Source organism: Mchenga conophoros, linkage group LG9, assembly GCF_057382185.1.
Source record: "Mchenga conophoros isolate Kocher_MC1m ecotype Shallow Benthic linkage group LG9, M_conophoros_male_GT1.1, whole genome shotgun sequence".
Taxonomy (NCBI): Eukaryota; Metazoa; Chordata; class Actinopteri; order Cichliformes; family Cichlidae; genus Mchenga; species Mchenga conophoros.
The window spans coordinates 24631971-24653425 of NC_140534.1; the positions used below are offsets into that span (position 1 = coordinate 24631971).

The following is a 21455-nucleotide window of genomic DNA, read 5'->3' on the forward strand; positions in this document are numbered from 1 at the left end:
GCAAATAAGCTTTGCAAAGACACAAAGGTGTCAGTGTTTGCAGCTCTGCAATATTTTCTTTTTTAAATGCTCCTTTAAAATAAATGTTGCTCTGCCCTGAAGCAACATGAACACAACCAAAAGAAAGGGACTCACCAGTGTGTGTTTTCATGTGTTCATCGAAGTACTGTTTCATGTTGAAGTCCTTTCCGCACCACTGGCACATGAACTGCTTGTGTCCGATGTGGATGCTCATATGGGAGCGGAGCTGGTATTTGTACTGGAAGCGCTCGCTGCAGTTCTGAAAAGGCGCACAGGAAACAGTTTTACGCAAAGTCGTTTTACAGCTGGTTGTCAAAGATGGACTCGACAGGTTGTACTTCAGTCATTGTGGAGAAAAAGCAGAAGTCGTGTATGGTGTTTTCAACAAAGCACACTGGGACTGACTTGAGCAAGGCTGTAAAATGTACTACTAAATCAAAACTGCCCTTTTTTTTACCTTCCTGTGAACCTATTAGACATGGCGCTCAGTTTTCATTCATAAAAAAAGTGGATATTTTTTAAAAATAGGCTTTCTTGCAAAGGGTTAAACAAGTAGATTTTAATACCACTCTCATGCCTGTATGGTGAACCTTAGACATAATCAGCAGCCAGCTGGGACCTCTATCATCAAGGACTGATCTAATCGAGTAGCATTTTCCCCATTTTCTGTCTTTATGCTCAGCCAACCTAAACTAATTTATGATGTCACTATAAGCACCCAGCGAAACGCTTCAGTATTGAATAACTACCTGCTGGTGGTCTTTTGTCACAGTCTTGTTTAAAAAAAAAAACTCCCAAATTGAACTTGAACAGACATTCTTTCACTGAAATAATTTCATCTATACTTCTCATTTCTTAAGAGAGGCTTTGACTAGATCTATGTGGGTTTTTTTTTTAAACGATCAGTGTTTTTTAATCGAGACCGGCACATCTGGACATCTGACTCTGGTTTACTTGATCTCAACCTGTGAATTTCTCAGATTTAAATGACACTCCCAGCGCCAATAATTTTAAATATCTTTAAATCTACCTTATCACTCAAGTAAAGTGGAGAGCTGCAGTGTATAAAAGGAGCTCAAACCTCACACTTGAAGGGTTTCTCTCCTGAGTGCTGTAGAGAGTGAACCTTCAGGGACATGCTGCGCTTGAATGATTTCCCACACGTTTCACAGGTGAATGGCATGTCCTTCGTATGGGCTACACAAAGGCACAAACACAGAGCATGCTTAGTTTGTGTGATTCAATACTGAGCCACTCATGACTGAAATTAAACTAAGCATTTAAGGAACAACACTGAGGTTATTTTTCACTAAATAAATGCTGAGGGCAAAGGGTCCATTTCATCTTTTTCTTCCATCTTAAGTCTGAATATGACTATCCAATCTCTCCCATACTAGAAAGTGGCTAATTAGGACCATATTATTAATAATCCTTCGATAATAGGAACTCCTTAAATTGCAGTAGCATAGAGTGAGGTAAGCCCATCTGGGAAGTAAGATGCTTATCTCTCCAGAAAATGGAAAAGGAAAGCAACACCCAAAACAAATCCTGCCAAACAATCAGTAGGATGTGGAAAAAGGAAGCCTAAAGAAACACACGGGAACAAAGTGATCAACCAGGATAGTTGATTTTACTGTCACTCACCGACCATGTGCTTCCTGACATGGGCCATCGTGTAAAACTTCTTCTCACAGATCTCGCAGGAGAACTTCTTCTCGGCGTAGCCATGGACGATCTTGTTGTGCTCGTGCAACGACCACAGCTTCTTGAAGGCTTTGCCACAGGTCACACACTTGAAGAAACAAGAGAGCGAGCATGGAATGATTACTGGGGATGAGATATTAAACAGATTGTGATCTGGAACAGTCTTTACAAATACAATCCAGGTGTGTGTGTGTTTATACAGACACTTGAGCATGCACTGTAGCAAAAAAGCAATTAGAGTCACTAGATTAAAGAAGCAAATGATCTTCAAAACCACAGCAGGAGTCCAGCTGCTCGGTGCCGAGGGGTAATAGTGGAGGTAGTGAGACATATCAGAACTGATTATTACTGACTGCCATTTGACTGAGTTACTGACTCCAACTGGTTTTAGTGATTGCAATTATGCATATATTAATTAGAAACAAAATAACAATTATGCATTAAAAAAACATTTTATTTTATTTTCTATAAAACAACTTCCTAAAATAAAACTGATGTCAGAACAGGTAGCACTGCTAGGACTTAAAGGAACAGTTCTGGTGTGTAGTGAGGGCTGTCTTACAAAAAAGACTGACAAAAATCAGGTATAATAACCACAAACAAAATTCCTGTTTAGTTTAACTGATTCAAACAACACATAGGTTTGGCTTCACACCTTTAGCTAAACCTTAATTTATCAAAAATAGTGTTTTTTAGGGTTTTGTTTTTTTACCCATGTAGTGTTTGCAAAACATATAACTTGACAACTGTAGCTAGCACTGCCAGGAAGTAACAAGTTTTAAGGTTAGTTATTGGTGTTACATCCTGCTTTATTTACGTGTTTAGTTTTCCAAGCTCCAATCTGATGGGCAAGCACCTTTGCTAGCTTGTTGGCTGAGCTTATATGGGTTCCTTCCTTGTTTATGTGTCCTTCCCTGCCTTTTTCTCAGTCCACTCTGCAGCACCTTTGAGGTCACTTGTACCACTTTTTCATTGTGGCGGGGCGTGGCCTGCGGTGCCATGCAGAGGAGGCGGACGCACCTGCACGGTGTCCGCAATCACGCCCCGCCGAATTAAATATTGTACTGGGTCCTGTGGTTGGGTTGTTGTGATAGTGTTGAGCGGGCAGCGGGAGAGCTGCATCTCTGTGAGTATTGTGGACAGCAACCGTCAAAGCTTTAATAAAAAGCATCAAAATGCCACTGGGTCTGCCGTGTATGTTTGCATTGGTGCCGAAACCCAGGAGGCGGCATGGCGGGTACTGACCAGAGCCAGGGAAGGGAAGAGCTGGCCGAGATGGTGGCCGAAATAGCGGCCACCCAGCGGAAGCAGGCGGCGGAGGTGCGTCGCCAGCAGGAAGAGCTGCAGGACCAGTCACTGGTGTCAAGCCAGCCTCCAATTCGAGACTTGCAGTCAAGCCAGCCTCCAGTTGATTTTACGTTCCCTGTGTTTTCAAAGTATTACGGGAATGGATGTGGAAACCAGATTTCAAAATAAAAGCCAACTTCGAGTGAATTAACAGATATGTTAAGAACATAATAACATATAATTTAGGCTTTTTTTTTTTTTTTTTTTAGAAACTCTAATGTTACATCTACATGACACAGCCTTGTACCCTAATTGTGCCCTGTCAAGGCCATCTTATTTTGGATTTCAAAGTAAAAGCCCTGTGAATCTTCATTTTTGAACTACTCTTTCAATGAATTCATAATGCTCTTAAAAGCAAAAGTCGTATTTCCAAATACTATTTGAACTTTGTATCAACACTTTCCAACCGCAGTCTTTTTCACAGTAATACCATATCAAATAAATTCTTTCTGATTTTGCTTTTCATAGTAATGGCCCTTTGAAATTGCCGATATTTGACTTAATCTTCTAACGATTCAAAATGCTCTAAAATGGAAAATTCCTGTTTCCACAGGGTAATTCCACCTTAGATCAACAGTATACAACCCCACAGTGATACCATATCAATATCAAGTCATTCTGATTTTGCTTTCAAAAATAAAAGCCCTTTCAAATTGTCCACAATTGACCTAACTTTCAGTGATTTCAAAATGCTCTAAAATGGAAAATTCTTGTTTCCACAGGGTAATTCCACTTTAGATCAACAGTATACAACCCCACAGTGACACCATATCAATATCAAGTCATTCTGATTTTGCTTTCAAAAATAAAAGCCTTTTCAAATTGTCCATAATTGACCTAACTTTCAGTGATTTCAAAATGCTCTTAAATAGAATTTTGCTGTTTCCACAGGGTAATTCCACTTTAGATCAACAGTATACAGCCCCACAGTGATACCATATCAATATCAAGTCATTCTGATTTTGCTTTCAAAAATAAAAGCCTTTTCAAATTGTCCATAATTGACCTAACTTTCTGTGATTTCAAAATGCTCTTAAATAGAATTTTGCTGTTTCCACAGGGTAATTCCACTTTAGATCAACAGTATACAACCTCACAGTGGTACCATATCAATATCAAGTCATTCTGATTTTGCTTTCAAAAATAAAAGCCTTTTCAAATTGTCCATAATTGACCTAACTTTCTGTGATTTCAAAATGCTCTTAAATAGAATTTTGCTGTTTCCACAGGGTAATTCCACTTTAGATCAACAGTATACAACCTCACAGTGATACCATATCAATATCAAGTCATTCTGATTATGCCTTCCAAAATAAAAGCCTTTTCAAATTGTCCATAATTGACCTAACTTTCAGTGATTTCAAAATGCTCTAAAATGGAAAATTCCTGTTTCCACAGGGTAATTCCACTCCAGATCAACAGTATACAACCCCACGGTGATACCATATCAATATCAAGTCATTCTGATTTTGCTTTCAAAAATAAAAGCCCTTTCAAATTGTCCACAATTGACCTAACTTTCAGTGATTTCAAAATGCTCTAAAATGGAAAATTCCTGTTTCCACAGGGTAATTCCACTTTAGATCAACAGTATACAACCCCACAGTGATACCATATCAATATCAAGTCATTCTGATTTTGCTTTCAAAAATAAAAGCCTTTTCAAATTGTCCATAATTGACCTAACTTTCAGTGATTTCAAAATGCTCTTAAATAGAATTTTGCTGTTTCCACAGGGTAATTCCACTTTAGATCAACAGTATACAGCCCCACAGTGATACCATATCAATATCAAGTCATTCTGATTTTGCTTTCAAAAATAAAAGCCTTTTCAAATTGTCCATAATTGACCTAACTTTCTGTGATTTCAAAATGCTCTTAAATAGAATTTTGCTGTTTCCACAGGGTAATTCCACTTTAGATCAACAGTATACAACCTCACAGTGGTACCATATCAATATCAAGTCATTCTGATTTTGCTTTCAAAAATAAAAGCCTTTTCAAATTGTCCATAATTGACCTAACTTTCTGTGATTTCAAAATGCTCTTAAATAGAATTTTGCTGTTTCCACAGGGTAATTCCACTTTAGATCAACAGTATACAACCTCACAGTGATACCATATCAATATCAAGTCATTCTGATTATGCCTTCCAAAATAAAAGCCTTTTCAAATTGTCCATAATTGACCTAACTTTCAGTGATTTCAAAATGCTGTAAAATGGAAAATTCCTGTTTCCACAGGGTAATTCCACTCCAGATCAACAGTATACAACCCCACGGTGATACCATATCAATATCAAGTCATTCTGATTTTGCTTTCAAAAATAAAAGCCCTTTCAAATTGTCCACAATTGACCTAACTTTCAGTGATTTCAAAATGCTCTAAAATGGAAAATTCCTGTTTCCACAGGGTAATTCCACTTTAGATCAACAGTATACAGCCCCACAGTGATACCATATCAATATCAAGTCATTCTGATTTTGCTTTCAAAAATAAAAGCCTTTTCAAATTGTCCATAATTGACCTAACTTTCTGTGATTTCAAAATGCTCTTAAATAGAATTTTGCTGTTTCCACAGGGTAATTCCACTTTAGATCAACAGTATACAACCTCACAGTGGTACCATATCAATATCAAGTCATTCTGATTATGCCTTCCAAAATAAAAGACTTTTCAAATTGCCAAGATACGACCTACTCTTTTAAAGATTTCAAAATGCTCTAAAAGTGAAAATTGCTGTTTCCACAGGATAATTTCACTTTAGGTCAACAGTATACAACCTCACGATGTTACCATATCAATTTCAAGTAATTCTGATTATGCCTTCCAAAATAATGGCCTGTTGAAAATGCCCATAATTTACCTAACTTTCAGTGATTTCGGAATGCTCTAAAAAGGAAATTTTCTGTTTCCACAGAATAATTTCACTTTAAATCAACAGTATACAACCCCACAGAGATACGATGTTAAGATCAAGTCACTCTGATTTTGCCTTCCAAAATAAAAGTATTTTCAAATTGCCCATAGACGACCTACTCGTTTAACGATTTCAAAATGCTCTTAAATTGAAAGATGCTGTTTCCACAGGATAATTCCACTTTAGATCAACAGTATCCAACCCGACAGTAAAACCATGTAAATTTCATGTTGGTCTGATTTCGCCTTTCAAATTAATGGCCCGTCGAATTTGTCCATATGTGATATACTCTTTCAATTATTTCAGAATGTTTTAAAAATGAAAATTGCTGTTTCAACACATATTGGGTTTTCATTTTGAAAAGCAAAATCAGACTCAATTGATTATGACAGAATTTAATCATAAAGATGATGTAAAAGGAAGCTGAAATTGCCACTAGGTTGTAATTGATAGTACGTTTATATTTTAAGTCTGTGGAAAGATGTCATGGTTGGTTTGCAAGCTGTTTTGTAATTTCTTTATTTAGAATGACATCTTTCCACAGACTTAAAATATAAACGTACTATCAATTACAACCTAGTGGCAATTTCAGCTTCCTTTTACATCATCTTTATGATTAAATTCTGTCATAATCAATTGAGTCTGATTTTGCTTTTCAAAATGAAAACCCAATATGTGTTGAAACAGCAATTTTCATTTTTAAAACATTCTGAAATAATTGAAAGAGTATATCACATATGGACAAATTCGACGGGCCATTAATTTGAAAGGCGAAATCAGACCAACATGAAATTTACATGGTTTTACTGTCGGGTTGGATACTGTTGATCTAAAGTGGAATTATCCTGTGGAAACAGCATCTTTCAATTTAAGAGCATTTTGAAATCGTTAAACGAGTAGGTCGTCTATGGGCAATTTGAAAATACTTTTATTTTGGAAGGCAAAATCAGAGTGACTTGATCTTAACATCGTATCTCTGTGGGGTTGTATACTGTTGATTTAAAGTGAAATTATTCTGTGGAAACAGAAAATTTCCTTTTTAGAGCATTCCGAAATCACTGAAAGTTAGGTAAATTATGGGCATTTTCAACAGGCCATTATTTTGGAAGGCATAATCAGAATTACTTGAAATTGATATGGTAACATCGTGAGGTTGTATACTGTTGACCTAAAGTGAAATTATCCTGTGGAAACAGCAATTTTCACTTTTAGAGCATTTTGAAATCTTTAAAAGAGTAGGTCGTATCTTGGCAATTTGAAAAGTCTTTTATTTTGGAAGGCATAATCAGAATGACTTGATATTGATATGGTAACATCGTGAGGTTGTATACTGTTGACCTAAAGTGAAATTATCCTGTGGAAACAGCAAAATTCTTTTTAAGAACATTTTGAAATCGTTAAAAAAGTAGGTCGTATATATGCTCAATTTGAAAGGGCATTTATTTTGGAAGGCATAATCAGAATGACTTGATATTGATATGGTATCACTGTGGGGCTGTATACTGTTGATCTAAGGTGGAATTACCCTGTGGAAACAGGAATTTTCCATTTTAGAGCATTTTGAAATTGTTCCAGGATCAAGTCAGATATGGGCAGTTTGAAAATGCTTTTATTTTTGAAAGCAAAATCAGAATGAGTTGAAATTGATATGCTAACATCGTGAGGTTGTATACTGTTGAACTAAAGTGAAATTATCCTGTGGAAACAGCAAAATTCTGTTTAAGAACATTTTGAAATCGTCAAAAAAGTAGGCCGTATATGTTCAATTTGAAAGGGCATTTATTTTGGAAGGCAAAATCAGAATGACTTGATATTGATATGGTATCACTGTGAGGTTGTATACTATTGATCTAAAGTGGAATTACCCTGTGGAAACAAGAATTTTTCATTTTAGAGCATTTTGAAATCACAGAAAGTTAGGTCAATTGTGGACAATTTGAAAGGGCTTTTATTTTTGAAAGCAAAATCAGAATGACTTGATATTGATATGGTATCACTGTGAGGTTGTATACTGTTGATCTAAGGTGGAGTTACCCTGTGGAAACAAGAATTTTTCATTTTAGAGCATTTTGAAATCACTGAAAGTTAGGTCAATTATGGACAATTTGAAAAGGCTTTTATTTTTGAAAGCAAAATCAGAATGACTTGATATTGATATGGTGTCACTGTGGGGTTGTATACTGTTGATCTAAAGTGGAATTACCCTGTGGAAACAGGAATTTTCCATTTTAGAGCATTTTGAAATCACTGAAAGTTAGGTCAATTGTGGACAATTTGAAAGGGCTTTTATTTTTGAAAGCAAAATCAGAATGACTTGATATTGATATGGTGTCACTGTGGGGTTGTATACTGTTGATCTAAGGTGGAATTACCCTGTGGAAACAAGAATTTTTCATTTTAGAGCATTTTGAATCGTTAGAAGATTAAGTCAAATATCGGCAATTTCAAAGGGCCATTACTATGAAAAGCAAAATCAGAATGACTTGATATTGATATGGTATCACCGTGGGGTTGTATACTGTTGATCTAAAGTGGAATTACCCTGTGGAAACAGGAATTTTCCATTTTAGAGCATTTTGAAATCACTGAAAGGTAGGTCAACTATGGACAATTTGAAAAGTCTTTTATTTTGGAAGGCATAATCAGAATGACTTGATATTGATATGGTGTCACTGTGGGGTTGTATACTGTTGATCTAAGGTGGAATTACCCTGTGGAAACAGGAATTTTTCATTTTAGAGCATTTTGAAATCACTGAAAGTTAGGTCAATTATGGACAATTTGAAAGGGCTTTTATTTTTGAAAGCAAAATCAGAATGTCTTGATATTGATATGGTAACATCGTGAGGTTGTATACTGTTGATCTCAAGTGGAATTACCCTGTGGAAACAAGAATTTTTCATTTTAGAGCATTTTGAAATCACTGAAAGGTAGGTCAATTATGGACAATTTGAAAAGGCTTTTATTTTTGAAAGCAAAATCAGAATGACTTGATATTGATATGGTATCACTGTGGGGCTGTATACTGTAAATACAGAGTGGAATTATCCTGTGGAAACAGGAATTTTCCATTTTAGAGCATTTTGAAATCACTGAAAGGTAGGTCAATTGTGGACAATTTGAAAGGGCTTTTATTTTTGAAAACAAAATCAGAATGACTTGATATTGATATGGTATCACTGTGGGGTTGTATACTGTTGATCTAAGGTGGAATTACCCTGTGGAAACAAGAATTTTTCATTTTAGAGCATTTTGAATCGTTAGAAGATTAAGTCAAATATCGGCAATTTCAAAGGGCCATTACTATGAAAAGCAAAATCAGAATGACTTGATATTGATATGGTATCACCGTGGGGTTGTATACTGTTGATCTAAAGTGGAATTACCCTGTGGAAACAGGAATTTTCCATTTTAGAGCATTTTGAAATCACTGAAAGGTAGGTCAACTATGGACAATTTGAAAAGTCTTTTATTTTGGAAGGCATAATCAGAATGACTTGATATTGATATGGTGTCACTGTGGGGTTGTATACTGTTGATCTAAGGTGGAATTACCCTGTGGAAACAGGAATTTTTCATTTTAGAGCATTTTGAAATCACTGAAAGTTAGGTCAATTATGGACAATTTGAAAGGGCTTTTATTTTTGAAAGCAAAATCAGAATGTCTTGATATTGATATGGTAACATCGTGAGGTTGTATACTGTTGATCTAAAGTGGAATTACCCTGTGGAAACAGGAATTTTCCATTTTAGAGCATTTTGAAATCACTGAAAGGTAGGTCAATTATGGACAATTTGAAAAGGCTTTTATTTTTGAAAGCAAAATCAGAATGACTTGATATTGATATGGTGTCACTGTGGGGTTGTATACTGTTGATCTAAAGTGGAATTACCCTGTGGAAACAGGAATTTTCCATTTTAGAGCATTTTGAAATCACTGAAAGTTAGGTCAATTGTGGACAATTTGAAAGGGCTTTTATTTTTGAAAGCAAAATCAGAATGACTTGATATTGATATGGTGTCACTGTGGGGTTGTATACTGTTGATCTAAGGTGGAATTACCCTGTGGAAACAAGAATTTTTCATTTTAGAGCATTTTGAAATCACTGAAAGTTAGGTCAATTATGGACAATTTGAAAAGTCTTTTATTTTGGAAGGCATAATCAGAATGACTTGATATTGATATGGTGTCACTGTGGGGTTGTATACTGTTGATCTAAGGTGGAATTACCCTGTGGAAACAGGAATTTTCCTTTTTAGAGCATTTTGAAATCACTGAAAGTTAGGTCAATTATGGACAATTTGAAAAGGCTTTTATTTTTGAAAGCAAAATCAGAATGACTTGATATTGATATGGTATCACTGTGGGGCTGTATACTGTAAATACAGAGTGGAATTATCCTGTGGAAACAGGAATTTTCCATTTTAGAGCATTTTGAAATCACTGAAAGGTAGGTCAATTGTGGACAATTTGAAAGGGCTTTTATTTTTGAAAACAAAATCAGAATGACTTGATATTGATATGGTATCACTGTGGGGTTGTATACTGTTGATCTAAGGTGGAATTACCCTGTGGAAACAAGAATTTTTCATGTTAGAGCATTTTGAAATCACTGAAAGTTAGGTCAATTATGGACAATTTGAAAAGTCTTTTATTTTGGAAGGCATAATCAGAATGACTTGATATTGATATGGTGTCACTGTGGGGTTGTATACTGTTGATCTAAAGTGGAATTACCCTGTGGAAACAAGAATTTTTCATTTTAGAGCATTTTGAAATCACAGAAAGTTAGGTCAATTGTGGACAATTTGAAAGGGCTTTTATTTTTGAAAACAAAATCAGAATGACTTGATATTGATATGGTATCACTGTGGGGTTGTATACTGTTGATCTAAGGTGGAATTACCCTGTGGAAACAAGAATTTTTCATTTTAGAGCATTTTGAATCGTTAGGAGATTAAGTCAAATATCGGCAATTTCAAAGGGCCATTACTATGAAAAGCAAAATCAGAAAGAATTTATTTGATATGGTATTACTGTGAAAAAGACTGCGGTTGGAAAGTGTTGATACAAAGTTCAAATAGTATTTGGAAATACGACTTTTGCTTTTAAGAGCATTATGAATTCATTGAAAGAGTAGTTCAAAAATGAAGATTCACAGGGCTTTTACTTTGAAATCCAAAATAGATGGCCTTGATAGTGACAGGGCACAATTAGGGTACAAGGCTGTGTCATGTAGATGTAACATTAGAGTTTCTAAAAAAAAAAAAAAAAAAAAAGCCTAAATTATATGTTATTATGTTCTTAACATATCTGTTAATTCACTCGAAGTTGGCTTTTATTTTGAAATCCGGTTTCCACATCCATTCCCGTAATTCTTTGAATACACAGGGAACGTAAAATCAACTGGAGGCTGGCTTGACTGCAAGTCTCGAATTGGAGGCTGGCTTGACACAAGTGACCAGTCCGAGCGCCACCAGGAAAGGATTGGGGAGCTGGCGGCGCTGCTCTGGGCCTGGGCGCCACCCCCACAGGTGTGTCCCGAGGACAGTGAAGCGGTGGAGGAGCCGCGTGAGGCACCTCAGCAGCCGGAAGTGGCAGACGAGGCGCGCGGGGATCTGCGCCTGCCGGAGGAGGGGGAACAGCCGGGTGAAGGGCTGCTCCTGCCGGGAGCGGTGGATGAGCTGCTCCAACCGGAGACGGCAGACGAGGCGCACAAGGGTCTGCGCCGGCTGGGGGAGGAGGAGCTGCGCGAGGGGCTGCTCGAGCCGGAAGCAGGAGCAGCAGCAGCAGCGGAGCTGTGCGAGGGGCTGCTCGAGCCGGGAGTGGCGGCGGGGGGAGTAGCAGTGATGGAGGAGTCGCGCGATGGGCTGCTCCGGCGGGGAGCGACGGCGGTGACGGAGGGGCCGCGCAAGGAGCTGGAGGTCCCCGTGCCAAGGGAGCCTGCTCAAGTGGAACGGGCGAGCGAGGCGTGCGCCACGCTTGAGATCGCTGTGCTCGCCAGACCGGCCTCACCACCACCACCACCAGAGGCCAGTACACGCCACACCTCTGCCCAGCCACCTGTGAGCTGGGGCTCACTACTGTGCCGGCCACGCCGGGTGCACCTGCCACGCGTCCGACCTCCGAACCAGCTTGGCCTGCGCCGCTGGATTCGCGGGCGGCCACCTGAACTCGCACCTCCCCGTCGCTTGGCCGGGGCCTGGGGGCGCCAGCTGTCCAGGCTGATTCCCTCTCCCGGTGGGGGAGTAGGTTCGACCGGATGGCTCCCCGGCCTCAATCGGGCGATGGGGGTATGTAGTGGGGCGTGGTCTGCGGTGCCGTGCAGGGAGGGCGGACGCACCTGCATGGCATCCTTAATCACGCCCGCCTAGTTAAAAACACGGGGACTCAGGGGTTTGGGTGTGTTGTGGTGTGACGTGAATTAAATAAAGATGGCTCTGAACGTTGCTCCGTGGCCTTATTCACGCCACATTCATCCTATTGACTTATCTTTTCAATTAACTTTAATGTATTTGAGCTAGACCTAGCATAATAATGGGGGCTTGTCCGGGATCGGACATCTGGACTGCCCAAAACAATTCTCATAGATCTATATTATGTTAGCTGAAAGACATAGTCCCCAAGCATATAAGTTATACAATGATTATGGTTTAATCGTACCTGGATGCTTTTCTCACAGTCAGTCTGTTGATGCAGCAGCAGCTCGCTCTCTAGCAGGAAGCGTTTTCCACAGTTATTGCAGATTTGCATGCGGTTGTGAGTGACGTTCATGTGTTTTTCTAGATACCAGCGATTGTTGAAGATGCGAGGACACTTTTTACATGGGTAATGTTGCTTCTCCTCCAGCCTCACTTTTTGGCCCAGGCCCTCCAGGTCCAACGCCCTCTTCCCACCCTGCCGCTGGTTGGCCAGCGTGGCCTCTGCAAGCGTCTGCCGCAGAGAGGCAGTGGTACCAGCCATAGCCAAGGCTCTGGTGCCCCGACGAGGTCGATCCATCATAGCTGGCTGCTCCAAGCCTGGAATGTTGAGGGTGTTTTCCTCTTCTTCTTCATCCTCCTCCTCATCTTCCTCTTCACTACTTTGCCCCAATATGTCACCCCTCTTCAAATCTTCCACATCCTCTTCTCCATCTGTATCATCGTTCTCCACTTCATTATCCTCATCGCCCTCTGAATCTTGCTGGTTGTTACGGCAGCGGCCAAACATGGTGGAAGTCTCTGTAGAAGTGGCCGATTTGCCCTCTGATCCCTTTGAGACGTTAAGAGTCTGGTTATTAAGGTTGACTTCGACGATGATCTGATCTCTGTTGAAGGAGGCGTGGCCATCTGCTGTCTTTGACTCCTCTCCATTTCCTTCCACTTTACACAAACTAGCCACACCTGTGCTGGCCCCGCTTCCCGAGCCTTCTTCCTTCTGGTAGTACTGCTTTGCCTGAGAAGCCGTCTTGCCTGTCTCTTCTACTCTGACAGAAAAAGGGCTGTTTCCTTCTCTCGTGTACACCCTGCCGAGCTCTGACTCCTGTTTGATCTCACGGTACATCTGGCTAGGGGGCATCGCTACAGAAGCCGGCTCACTGCTGGCATGCCCTTCTTGATTGGCCATATCTGTGCAGGTGGTTCTCAGCGAGTGGCTGCTGATAAGGTCGTGACAGGAGGCTGCGATGTCGCTCATCTGAAGCAGGGTAGCGGCGTTGAGCACGTCGCGAACAGTGCGGCTGCTCACCAGCAGTTTGGAGGTGTAAATGAAGTTGAGGATTTGCTGAAGGCCCTGAGAGGTCAGGGCATCCAGCGACAGGTCCACCCGCCGCAGCTGTTTGCTTTGGGCAAAAAGCGAGTGGAAGAAAGGGCTGTAAGCTGCCAGCACACCCTTGTGGGCCGGAAAGGTGCTGTGCTGACGCACAAGAACAATGTCAACGTCACACAGGTCAGGCTGGAAGAGGCGCTGCTCATTCAGCCTGTCCATCAAACAGGTAAAGTGCAGAGCCACATCCTCCACTAGAGAGAACTCAGCAGAGGGGAAGTCTGTTGTTTTCTCCACTATGAGCTGTAAGAGAAAGTGAAAGGAAGAAGTGAGACAGAAAAATGTGTCATAATCATTCAAAAGCCAATAAATATTATAGTAAAGAAGCTCTTTAAACTTCACCATCAAAACTACCACGACAGTGTCCCCTTCAGTTACTGTTCTGGAGCTTTTCATCATAATACATTACCTTAATCTGAGTGAGTCTGCTCAGTTAACATACAATTGTGGATTTAAGCCAAGAAGGACAAGTCCTTTAAGTGCCCAGGTTTCCTTATGCAAATATGCTGAGTTGTGTTCACTAAGGTAACTTTAGAAAGGCTGCTGGATTGCTCAGTGGTGTGGAGAAACCCCGTGAGGCCTCTGTAACTTAGGCTGGCTCAATAGGGATTTGTGTTTTCATAAAACCTCCTTTGAAAGACGGTTTCTCCTTTTAGAGGATCAATACGAGCATCTCCTCACCCGCAGAACTCAAAGTCAATCATTAATGGGATCGTTTAAAACTCAAGGTTGAGACAGTTTTTGAAATGTAGCTATAGGTCACTTCATCAGTTCATTGGGTGTATTTTCTTATTGAGTTGTAAAAACATATACAAACACAGAGGGCAAATGATCTGAGCAGATAAATGCTCTTGTATTTGGTACTGGTAGATGTTTTAAATGTAGATAAACCATAATAAATGGACGTTTTTGGCCAAATGATCTCTCTCAAAATAAGAAGAAATGTAACAAGAGCTACAATTATGCTGAAATAAACTTTTATGTTTTTACTGTGACGTATGGCACAAATTCACCCGCCGCATCTAAGAAGCAAGACACAAGTCAGTGAAAAATCAAAAGGTGTAACACTCAGCGCTCTGTGCAAGGTCCTCAACTTCCCAAGGTGGGTTTATTTTAGCACAGGAAGGGCAGGGTTTCGATCCAGACGGGATGTGAGTGGGGACAGAACAGCAAACACCGCGCACACACTCTAACACACACGGATATGTGATGTGCATCCATGCAAAGACAGCAGAAATGCGCGCGCACACACAGCCGAACACAACAAACACAAACAGAGTGTCTGGCCTCTTCTGCAAGGACTGACTGCTCTGTGCATTGGTATTCAATGCCATTTCCCCCCTATTAGCCGGCTCTCTCAGCACACCCACTCACAACACTGTCCCAGAGGAATGACGAATTATGCACACGACAAAACACGTCCGGAGAAATAATTAGGGAAACCATGCTGAATAAATACTAACTAACCCTCCAAACAATTAATGGAAATTATAATTCAGGGCACCTTTTGAAGGTAGAATAGGATAAGTATTGATACAAGCCTTGTTTTGGTTAACACACTGCCAGAGACGATACAGCAGCAAGCCCCAATTACACTTCTACACCTCTCATTTTTGAGTATTTTCAGCTGCATGTGCAGAGCGAAACATGTAACAAAGAAAAGAAGGAAATACATTTTATTCATAATGCATTTCATTGTCAGACAATAACAACTATGGTATTTAAGTAACAGACAGACTTTTAATGGGCATGAATCACACTTCATGTCTCCTACAATGTTTGTGCGTCTCCTTTATTGTAAAAGTACTTTGTTTTCCTTGCTTCACGACATATTTTATTCCTAAGATCATTGAAAATGACTTTTCATTGTGCAGCCTGAAAAATGGATTTGCATTGGGGCCTAACCTTGAAAATCTGCTCTGTTTGAAGAATTCAATTATGGAGTGTTAGATTTATTCATAGTTTTGAGCTGCTAAATTGGACTCTGAGCTAGAGGAGAGGAGATCGGGTTATCTCTCTCCATGCAAGGCTATAGACATCGCCCAAGGGCAAAACGCAGCAGCCTTAATCAGATCAAGTATAAGTTGCAGACTGGAAGTTATGTTCCTATGGTGATAACGATCGGCTTCTTCTTCTGGGATTCAAACAGGACAATGTGGTCAAAGATTAAATTCTAGAAGAGGAGCACCAATACATTCAAATACATCCACGACTGAAAATAAAAGAACCAACAGCATCTTTTAATTTAAAGATTGCGTTTATTCTCTATAACTATATTTTGAATTATAAGGCAGAACATACCGTTTTCCACATTGACTCACAAAAAGTGAGCGTACGACCGCTTAGGTTTGTTACCTAGGATGTGAACTTGCTTTAAAATGTTGAATGAGATATTATGGACTAATGTGTGGATTTTATTTATACTTACACTCATCTGGCTAAAAATGTGGCCGTCAGTATAGCAGAAGACCAAGCTACTCTTTTAAGGTCTGTGGTCCATCTTTAAGTAGCCTCCAAATGTACATTTAAGGTTTGATTGTACTGCCAGTGCAATAAAAAACACACAATGCAACATGATCAGGCATGGATTGACCTCCCCAGAGCTCTGATCTCAACATTATTGAAGCAGTGTAGGATCATTTTGACAGGAATCAGGAGAAAAGGCAGCCAACAGAAGAAGAAGAGCTTAGAAAGCTGTCAGTAAAAATCTGAGTTCATTCCTGGAACTCCTTAAAGAAATGACAACAAAGATTCCCTAACAGAGTTCAGGCTGTGTTGAAGAATAAAGGCGGTCTGACCAAATGTTGATTCACCATCTCTGTTTTCTTTAAGCACTGAGCTGCTCTACGTTTACAACACCTCCTTAACTTCCTATCATACTTCTATTAGTAATAAAAGGAAACCTTAACAGCAGTAATTATGGCAGCAGGTCAGCCCAGGTGGGAGGTAACAAAGCACCATGGAGATTTGTTTCACCGCTTTCATAACCGTTAATCCCAAAACAAAACACTAGAAAGTCAAAAAGAGATCCTAGCCAACTCAAGGAGTTGGTATAATTTACCTAGCTAGCTACTAGTGATAAAGTCTTTCATCTGTAGTAACTGGTTGTGCATAACTTCATCATTCTGCAGGTGGATGTCTACATGTTTTATTAAAAGTTCCTAGATGACAGAGAGGTTTAAATCAGCGAACAAATCCATTATTTTCATCTTGACAGATGCTTTTAAATTATTTAATCTATCTGCCAATAGCTGTAGTTACGACACGGCTGCCGTGGATGTCACACCGTGTGTCAAAGACAAAGTTATCTGTCACATTTCAACACACTGTATCCAAACAAATTCACTGAGTGCTTTGAATTGAAAGACTCATCTGACTCCCCTGATCCCTGTCTGCCATTAGCTCCCTCGCTCACCCCCCTTTTCTCTCCGTCTCACTCCTTTCCTTGGAAATGTCAGCGAGAGAGCTTGTTTGCTGTCATTAGAGAGAGAGCCACCTTTAACCAGCCTCTCAGTCAGATGTCTCCCAATACATTATTCATATGTGGCCTGACCTGCGAAAAACACACCGCCAGGGGGATTTACTGACGCGCCCAACACGAGGCGTCATTTAAACCGGCTTCAATCAAAGCTCTGCGCACCCTTTACACGCAGCTTATTTCATCTTCTGCCAAACACAACAATCTGAGAGGATCCTTTTGCACTGTAGAGGTCTTTGCACAGGGGTGGACTTTTCATGTTCCCCGGGGGCCACATGAGAAACTGGCACTGTTGTGGAGGGCCGCATCAATAAGCTTATAAAGATAGTATTAATAATGAGTTTAGCTCATTGATGCACACCTCCACAACATTCCTAGTTTCTCATGTGGCCCCTTGGAAAAATTATTATCCCACCCATGGCTTAGCAGGTCTGTCTTTTGCAAGGTTGCTCTCAGGGCTGATGCATTTTAGCCCCATAGAAGCAATAAAGCATGTTTTTTGTTGTTGGCATAGGTTAATAAGGTAACACTCCATCCACTGAAGACTTACTTGGGATATTTAACTCAACCACAGCTGTACTGTTATTGTACACCTATTATTTCACAGTACTTCCCATTTAAAGATTACACTAATTGACCTGATGGAGGATTTAGAATGACTGTAAATGTCAAAATCTGAAAGGCAACAGATTATACAAATCCACAGCCAGCTACTGTTTAATGGTCATAATGGGATGCTGTATTAAAGAAAACATAATTCACCCAGGTATGTGTGCATGTGTCAAACTGCCAGTAGCAATGCTTTAATAGAAACTGGTGGTTTTAAACGTCTTTATTATTAATTTTATTTTGATAAAGAGGTGATGGAATAGGAACTGGGTCACGTTGGACCAAAAGGTGCCTGCATCTTTCATAAGAGCATTGTTTTAAAAACCAATTATTGTTGTCAAATTAGTGTTGCTTTAATTATTTATCTTCATACAGAAGTCAAACTCTAAGGTGCAAGTCAAGCCCACAGTTAATATGTCAGTCAAAGTGATTAAAAAAAATCAGAAGTGTTGAATCCTCACCCGGCTCAGCCACGTCAGAGCCAATGGTCTGCTCTTGGCAGCGCCTCGGCAGCTGGACCTGAGCCAGACAGAGCTGAGCGTGAGGATGAAACCCTTCTTTCTAATCTGACTTTCTCTGGTGAGAATGCTCCTTCTCTCCCACACCTTTTCACGGATAGTCTGGGTGGATTTACTGCTCTATAAAGTCTCGATCACTGCGCCGTCTGACTACAGGCTGCGACTGCTCCGTGACCTCTGCAGAGCTGCCATTTTAAAGGTTCCCCAGTCCGATTCAGGCAACGCAGATGATGTTTATCTGTTAAAAACGATCGCGAGGCCACTAGCAGGGGGAGCGCATGCATGTCTTAATCCGTATCCACAGTAAAACTCAGTGTTGTTCACCCCTTTTAACATTTTTGGTTGTGTTAAAACAAAGCAGAGACGTGTGCTTTCCTCCAGAAATCTACATAATTCAGTCAGTGTTTTGCACACACACCTTGAATTACGAGGAGAGAGGCAAACAACATCTACCCTGGCTGTCTTGTTTGCTTGCTGACCGGTGAGCCATTAGCAGGGGCCAATGTCAGAGCATAGCACCGAGTCACGGATGCATCAATAGTGCGAGGGAGGGCAGGTTGTATTCAGGCAGGAGGGAGTCCCAGGGGGAAAACACTGCAGGGGGTTAAAGCTTTCTCTCAGTCTGCCCACAGACTGCTTCGACTGAACTCAGTGTCCTCTTACATCAGCTTCTTCATCGTTTCAAAAGGGACTAGTCTGGCTAGAGCAAAAATGACCACTACTGTGTATCTGTTATTGTACTATCTTACTGAATACCTGTTTCACCAGTTAAATCACAACCATGTCTGAGCGCTGTGGCTCACATTAGTAATAAGCATGTAAAGCTAGCTTTGCAAAATTACATACAATTCAATACATGTAGTCTCTGGACTCTTTATTAGGTACACCTTACTGGTACTGGTTTGGGCCGATCAATCACCAATTTTAGTGAAACCCTTGCAAATTCTAGTTTCCCGTTCTCAGCTGACAGGAGTGCTCCAGTGTGCTGCAGCTTCAAGGTTGTGTGTTCAGAGATGCTCTTCTGTGTACCTTGTTTGTAACAAGCAGTTATTTGAGTTACTGTTGCCTCCCTATCAGCTCGAAGGAGTCTCCTCTGACCTCTGTCTCAACAAGGCGTTTTCTCCAAGAGAGCCGCCGCTCCCAGAATGTTTCCTAATTTTTGGAATTTTTCTGTCCAAACTTCTTAGTTTAAAGCTCATGTTGTCCATGTCTGCATGCCTAAATATGCTGGGCTGCTGCCATGTGATTGGCTGATTAGATATTAGCAGTTAGCTGTGCCTCACTGGATATTTTGTCTTTTTTAGGCAATTCTCTGCAAACAATAGAGATGGCCGTGTGGGAAAATCCCAGCCAATTAGCAGTTTCTGAAATACTCAGACCAACAACAGCTGTGTCACATTCAGAGTCACTTTAATCACCTTTCCTCCTGATTCTCATGCTCAGTTTGAACGTCAGCAGGTCGTCCTGACCATGTCTGCACGCCTAAAGACACAAGGATGCTGCCATGTCCCTGGCAGATTAGATATTTGTGTTTACAAGGAGCTGAAGTGGCTGGTGACTGTATTAGCAAAGGATATTATTGAGCATTTATTTTCAATGGGAATATTACTGTTGCCTTAGACAATCTATTTGTAGATGGTCATTACTTTTTGTCAGTGTTTCAGACACGAATTGGAAGAAAGGAGATCAACAGAAAATTGATCAACAGCAAAGAAATAATAACTGACTGTTTGAGAATTTTCACAGCATAAAAAAGGGAAAAACTTGATGTTCCAGCATTTTAAATGTGATGATACTACATCATCTCATGTGCAGCTGGATGCTGGATCGCAATTTTTTGTGCAATTTGTCTCTTTTTAAGAACCATAATTGACACAATACATGATTACTTGCGGTTTTTGTCCCAGTACAGAAGGGATCTACAAATAAGTGCATGCTAAACTCTCCATATGCACGGTGAAGTCTCTCCATTTGTACATGAGCATCAGGGATGCAGGAGATCTGCCAGCCATCCGCGTGCATGACGACAGCAATCCCATGAGCTCATTCCCGGCTCCTTTGTCGCCCACTAGGACGATAGACGGCTGTGGGGTCTGACATGCCACTTCCACCCGCAGAGCACATCAACCTGCACTAAAAAGCACACTCAGCAGCCCTCTTCACAGCCAGGCTTCCTGCTGAGGGGTCCGGCGCACGACTCGACGTGACTGACACCCAGAGGAAGGAGAGTGGGCACAGTGTCAGGGCAGATCTCACTCACTGGCACGGAGATGGCAGGAGAGCAGTGCCCACCCCCTACACTCTTATCCCTGAGTCATCGTCAGTTGGGAGCATAGCATGACAGGCCTGATTATAAAGTCCCCACAGACGGATCACCCACTTTTTAGCAGCAAGTTCAGTCTCCCAGTAACGTCAGACGCTTGTACGTGGCGGGAAAATAATCAGCTCACGAGTAAACAAAACCAAACAGAACGGGACAAGGGCATGTCATTTCTGGCAGAGTCCAATCAGACAGCCATTAAAAAGTCATCAGGGTAATGACTGACACTGTGTCCTCTGTGTGCTCACCAGACCGGTCCCTGCTGCTGACGCCAAACAACAGGTTTAGTCCCAGAGATGCTGATCAGGAGAGGTGAATTCTGACTCTCTGGGCAAATATCCTGGCAGGGCTTAATCCTCTGGTGAAATCTGCTCGTGATACGTGGAAAGTACGGACAGAAAGTTGCCGCAAAACTGTCAGCTTGTGGATAGATTATTGAATAGGTCTACCAACACAAACTGTATAAAAAAGATGGAAGTAGCCACTGTATCACCCATTCATTTATGAGTTCCTGTTTCTGCACAAGCGTGGGGTCGATAAAACCGAGAGAAACCGCTCGCTCGTACAGTTGCTTTTTATTTATAAGTTGCCCCACCCTATAGCAATGTCAGAGCTTTATTGTCTTATGACTGCCACCAAGAACCACGATTTAACAAAAAAAATATCGCATTGTAATCAATAAGACTTAAAACAAGCAAGTGAGCCAATTTACTGGGAGACTTTTTAATGTGGAT

The 21455-nt window shown here is 40.6% G+C and overlaps 1 protein-coding gene across 1 annotated transcript in view; it reads right to left on the reverse strand.

Annotated features, from left to right (window-relative positions):
• The window catches only part of zbtb47b (zinc finger and BTB domain containing 47b), a 40564-nt gene that overhangs the window by 8869 nt on the left and 10240 nt on the right, over positions 1–21455 (reverse strand). Inside the window, exons 2-5 of the mRNA XM_085287097.1 lie at positions 12657–14039; positions 1666–1813; positions 1103–1218; positions 136–280 (exon numbers count right to left, since the gene is read on the reverse strand). Coding sequence (XP_085143223.1) covers positions 136–280; positions 1103–1218; positions 1666–1813; positions 12657–14039 — 1792 coding nt within the window. The remainder of the gene's footprint in view (positions 1–135; positions 281–1102; positions 1219–1665; positions 1814–12656; positions 14040–21455) is intronic.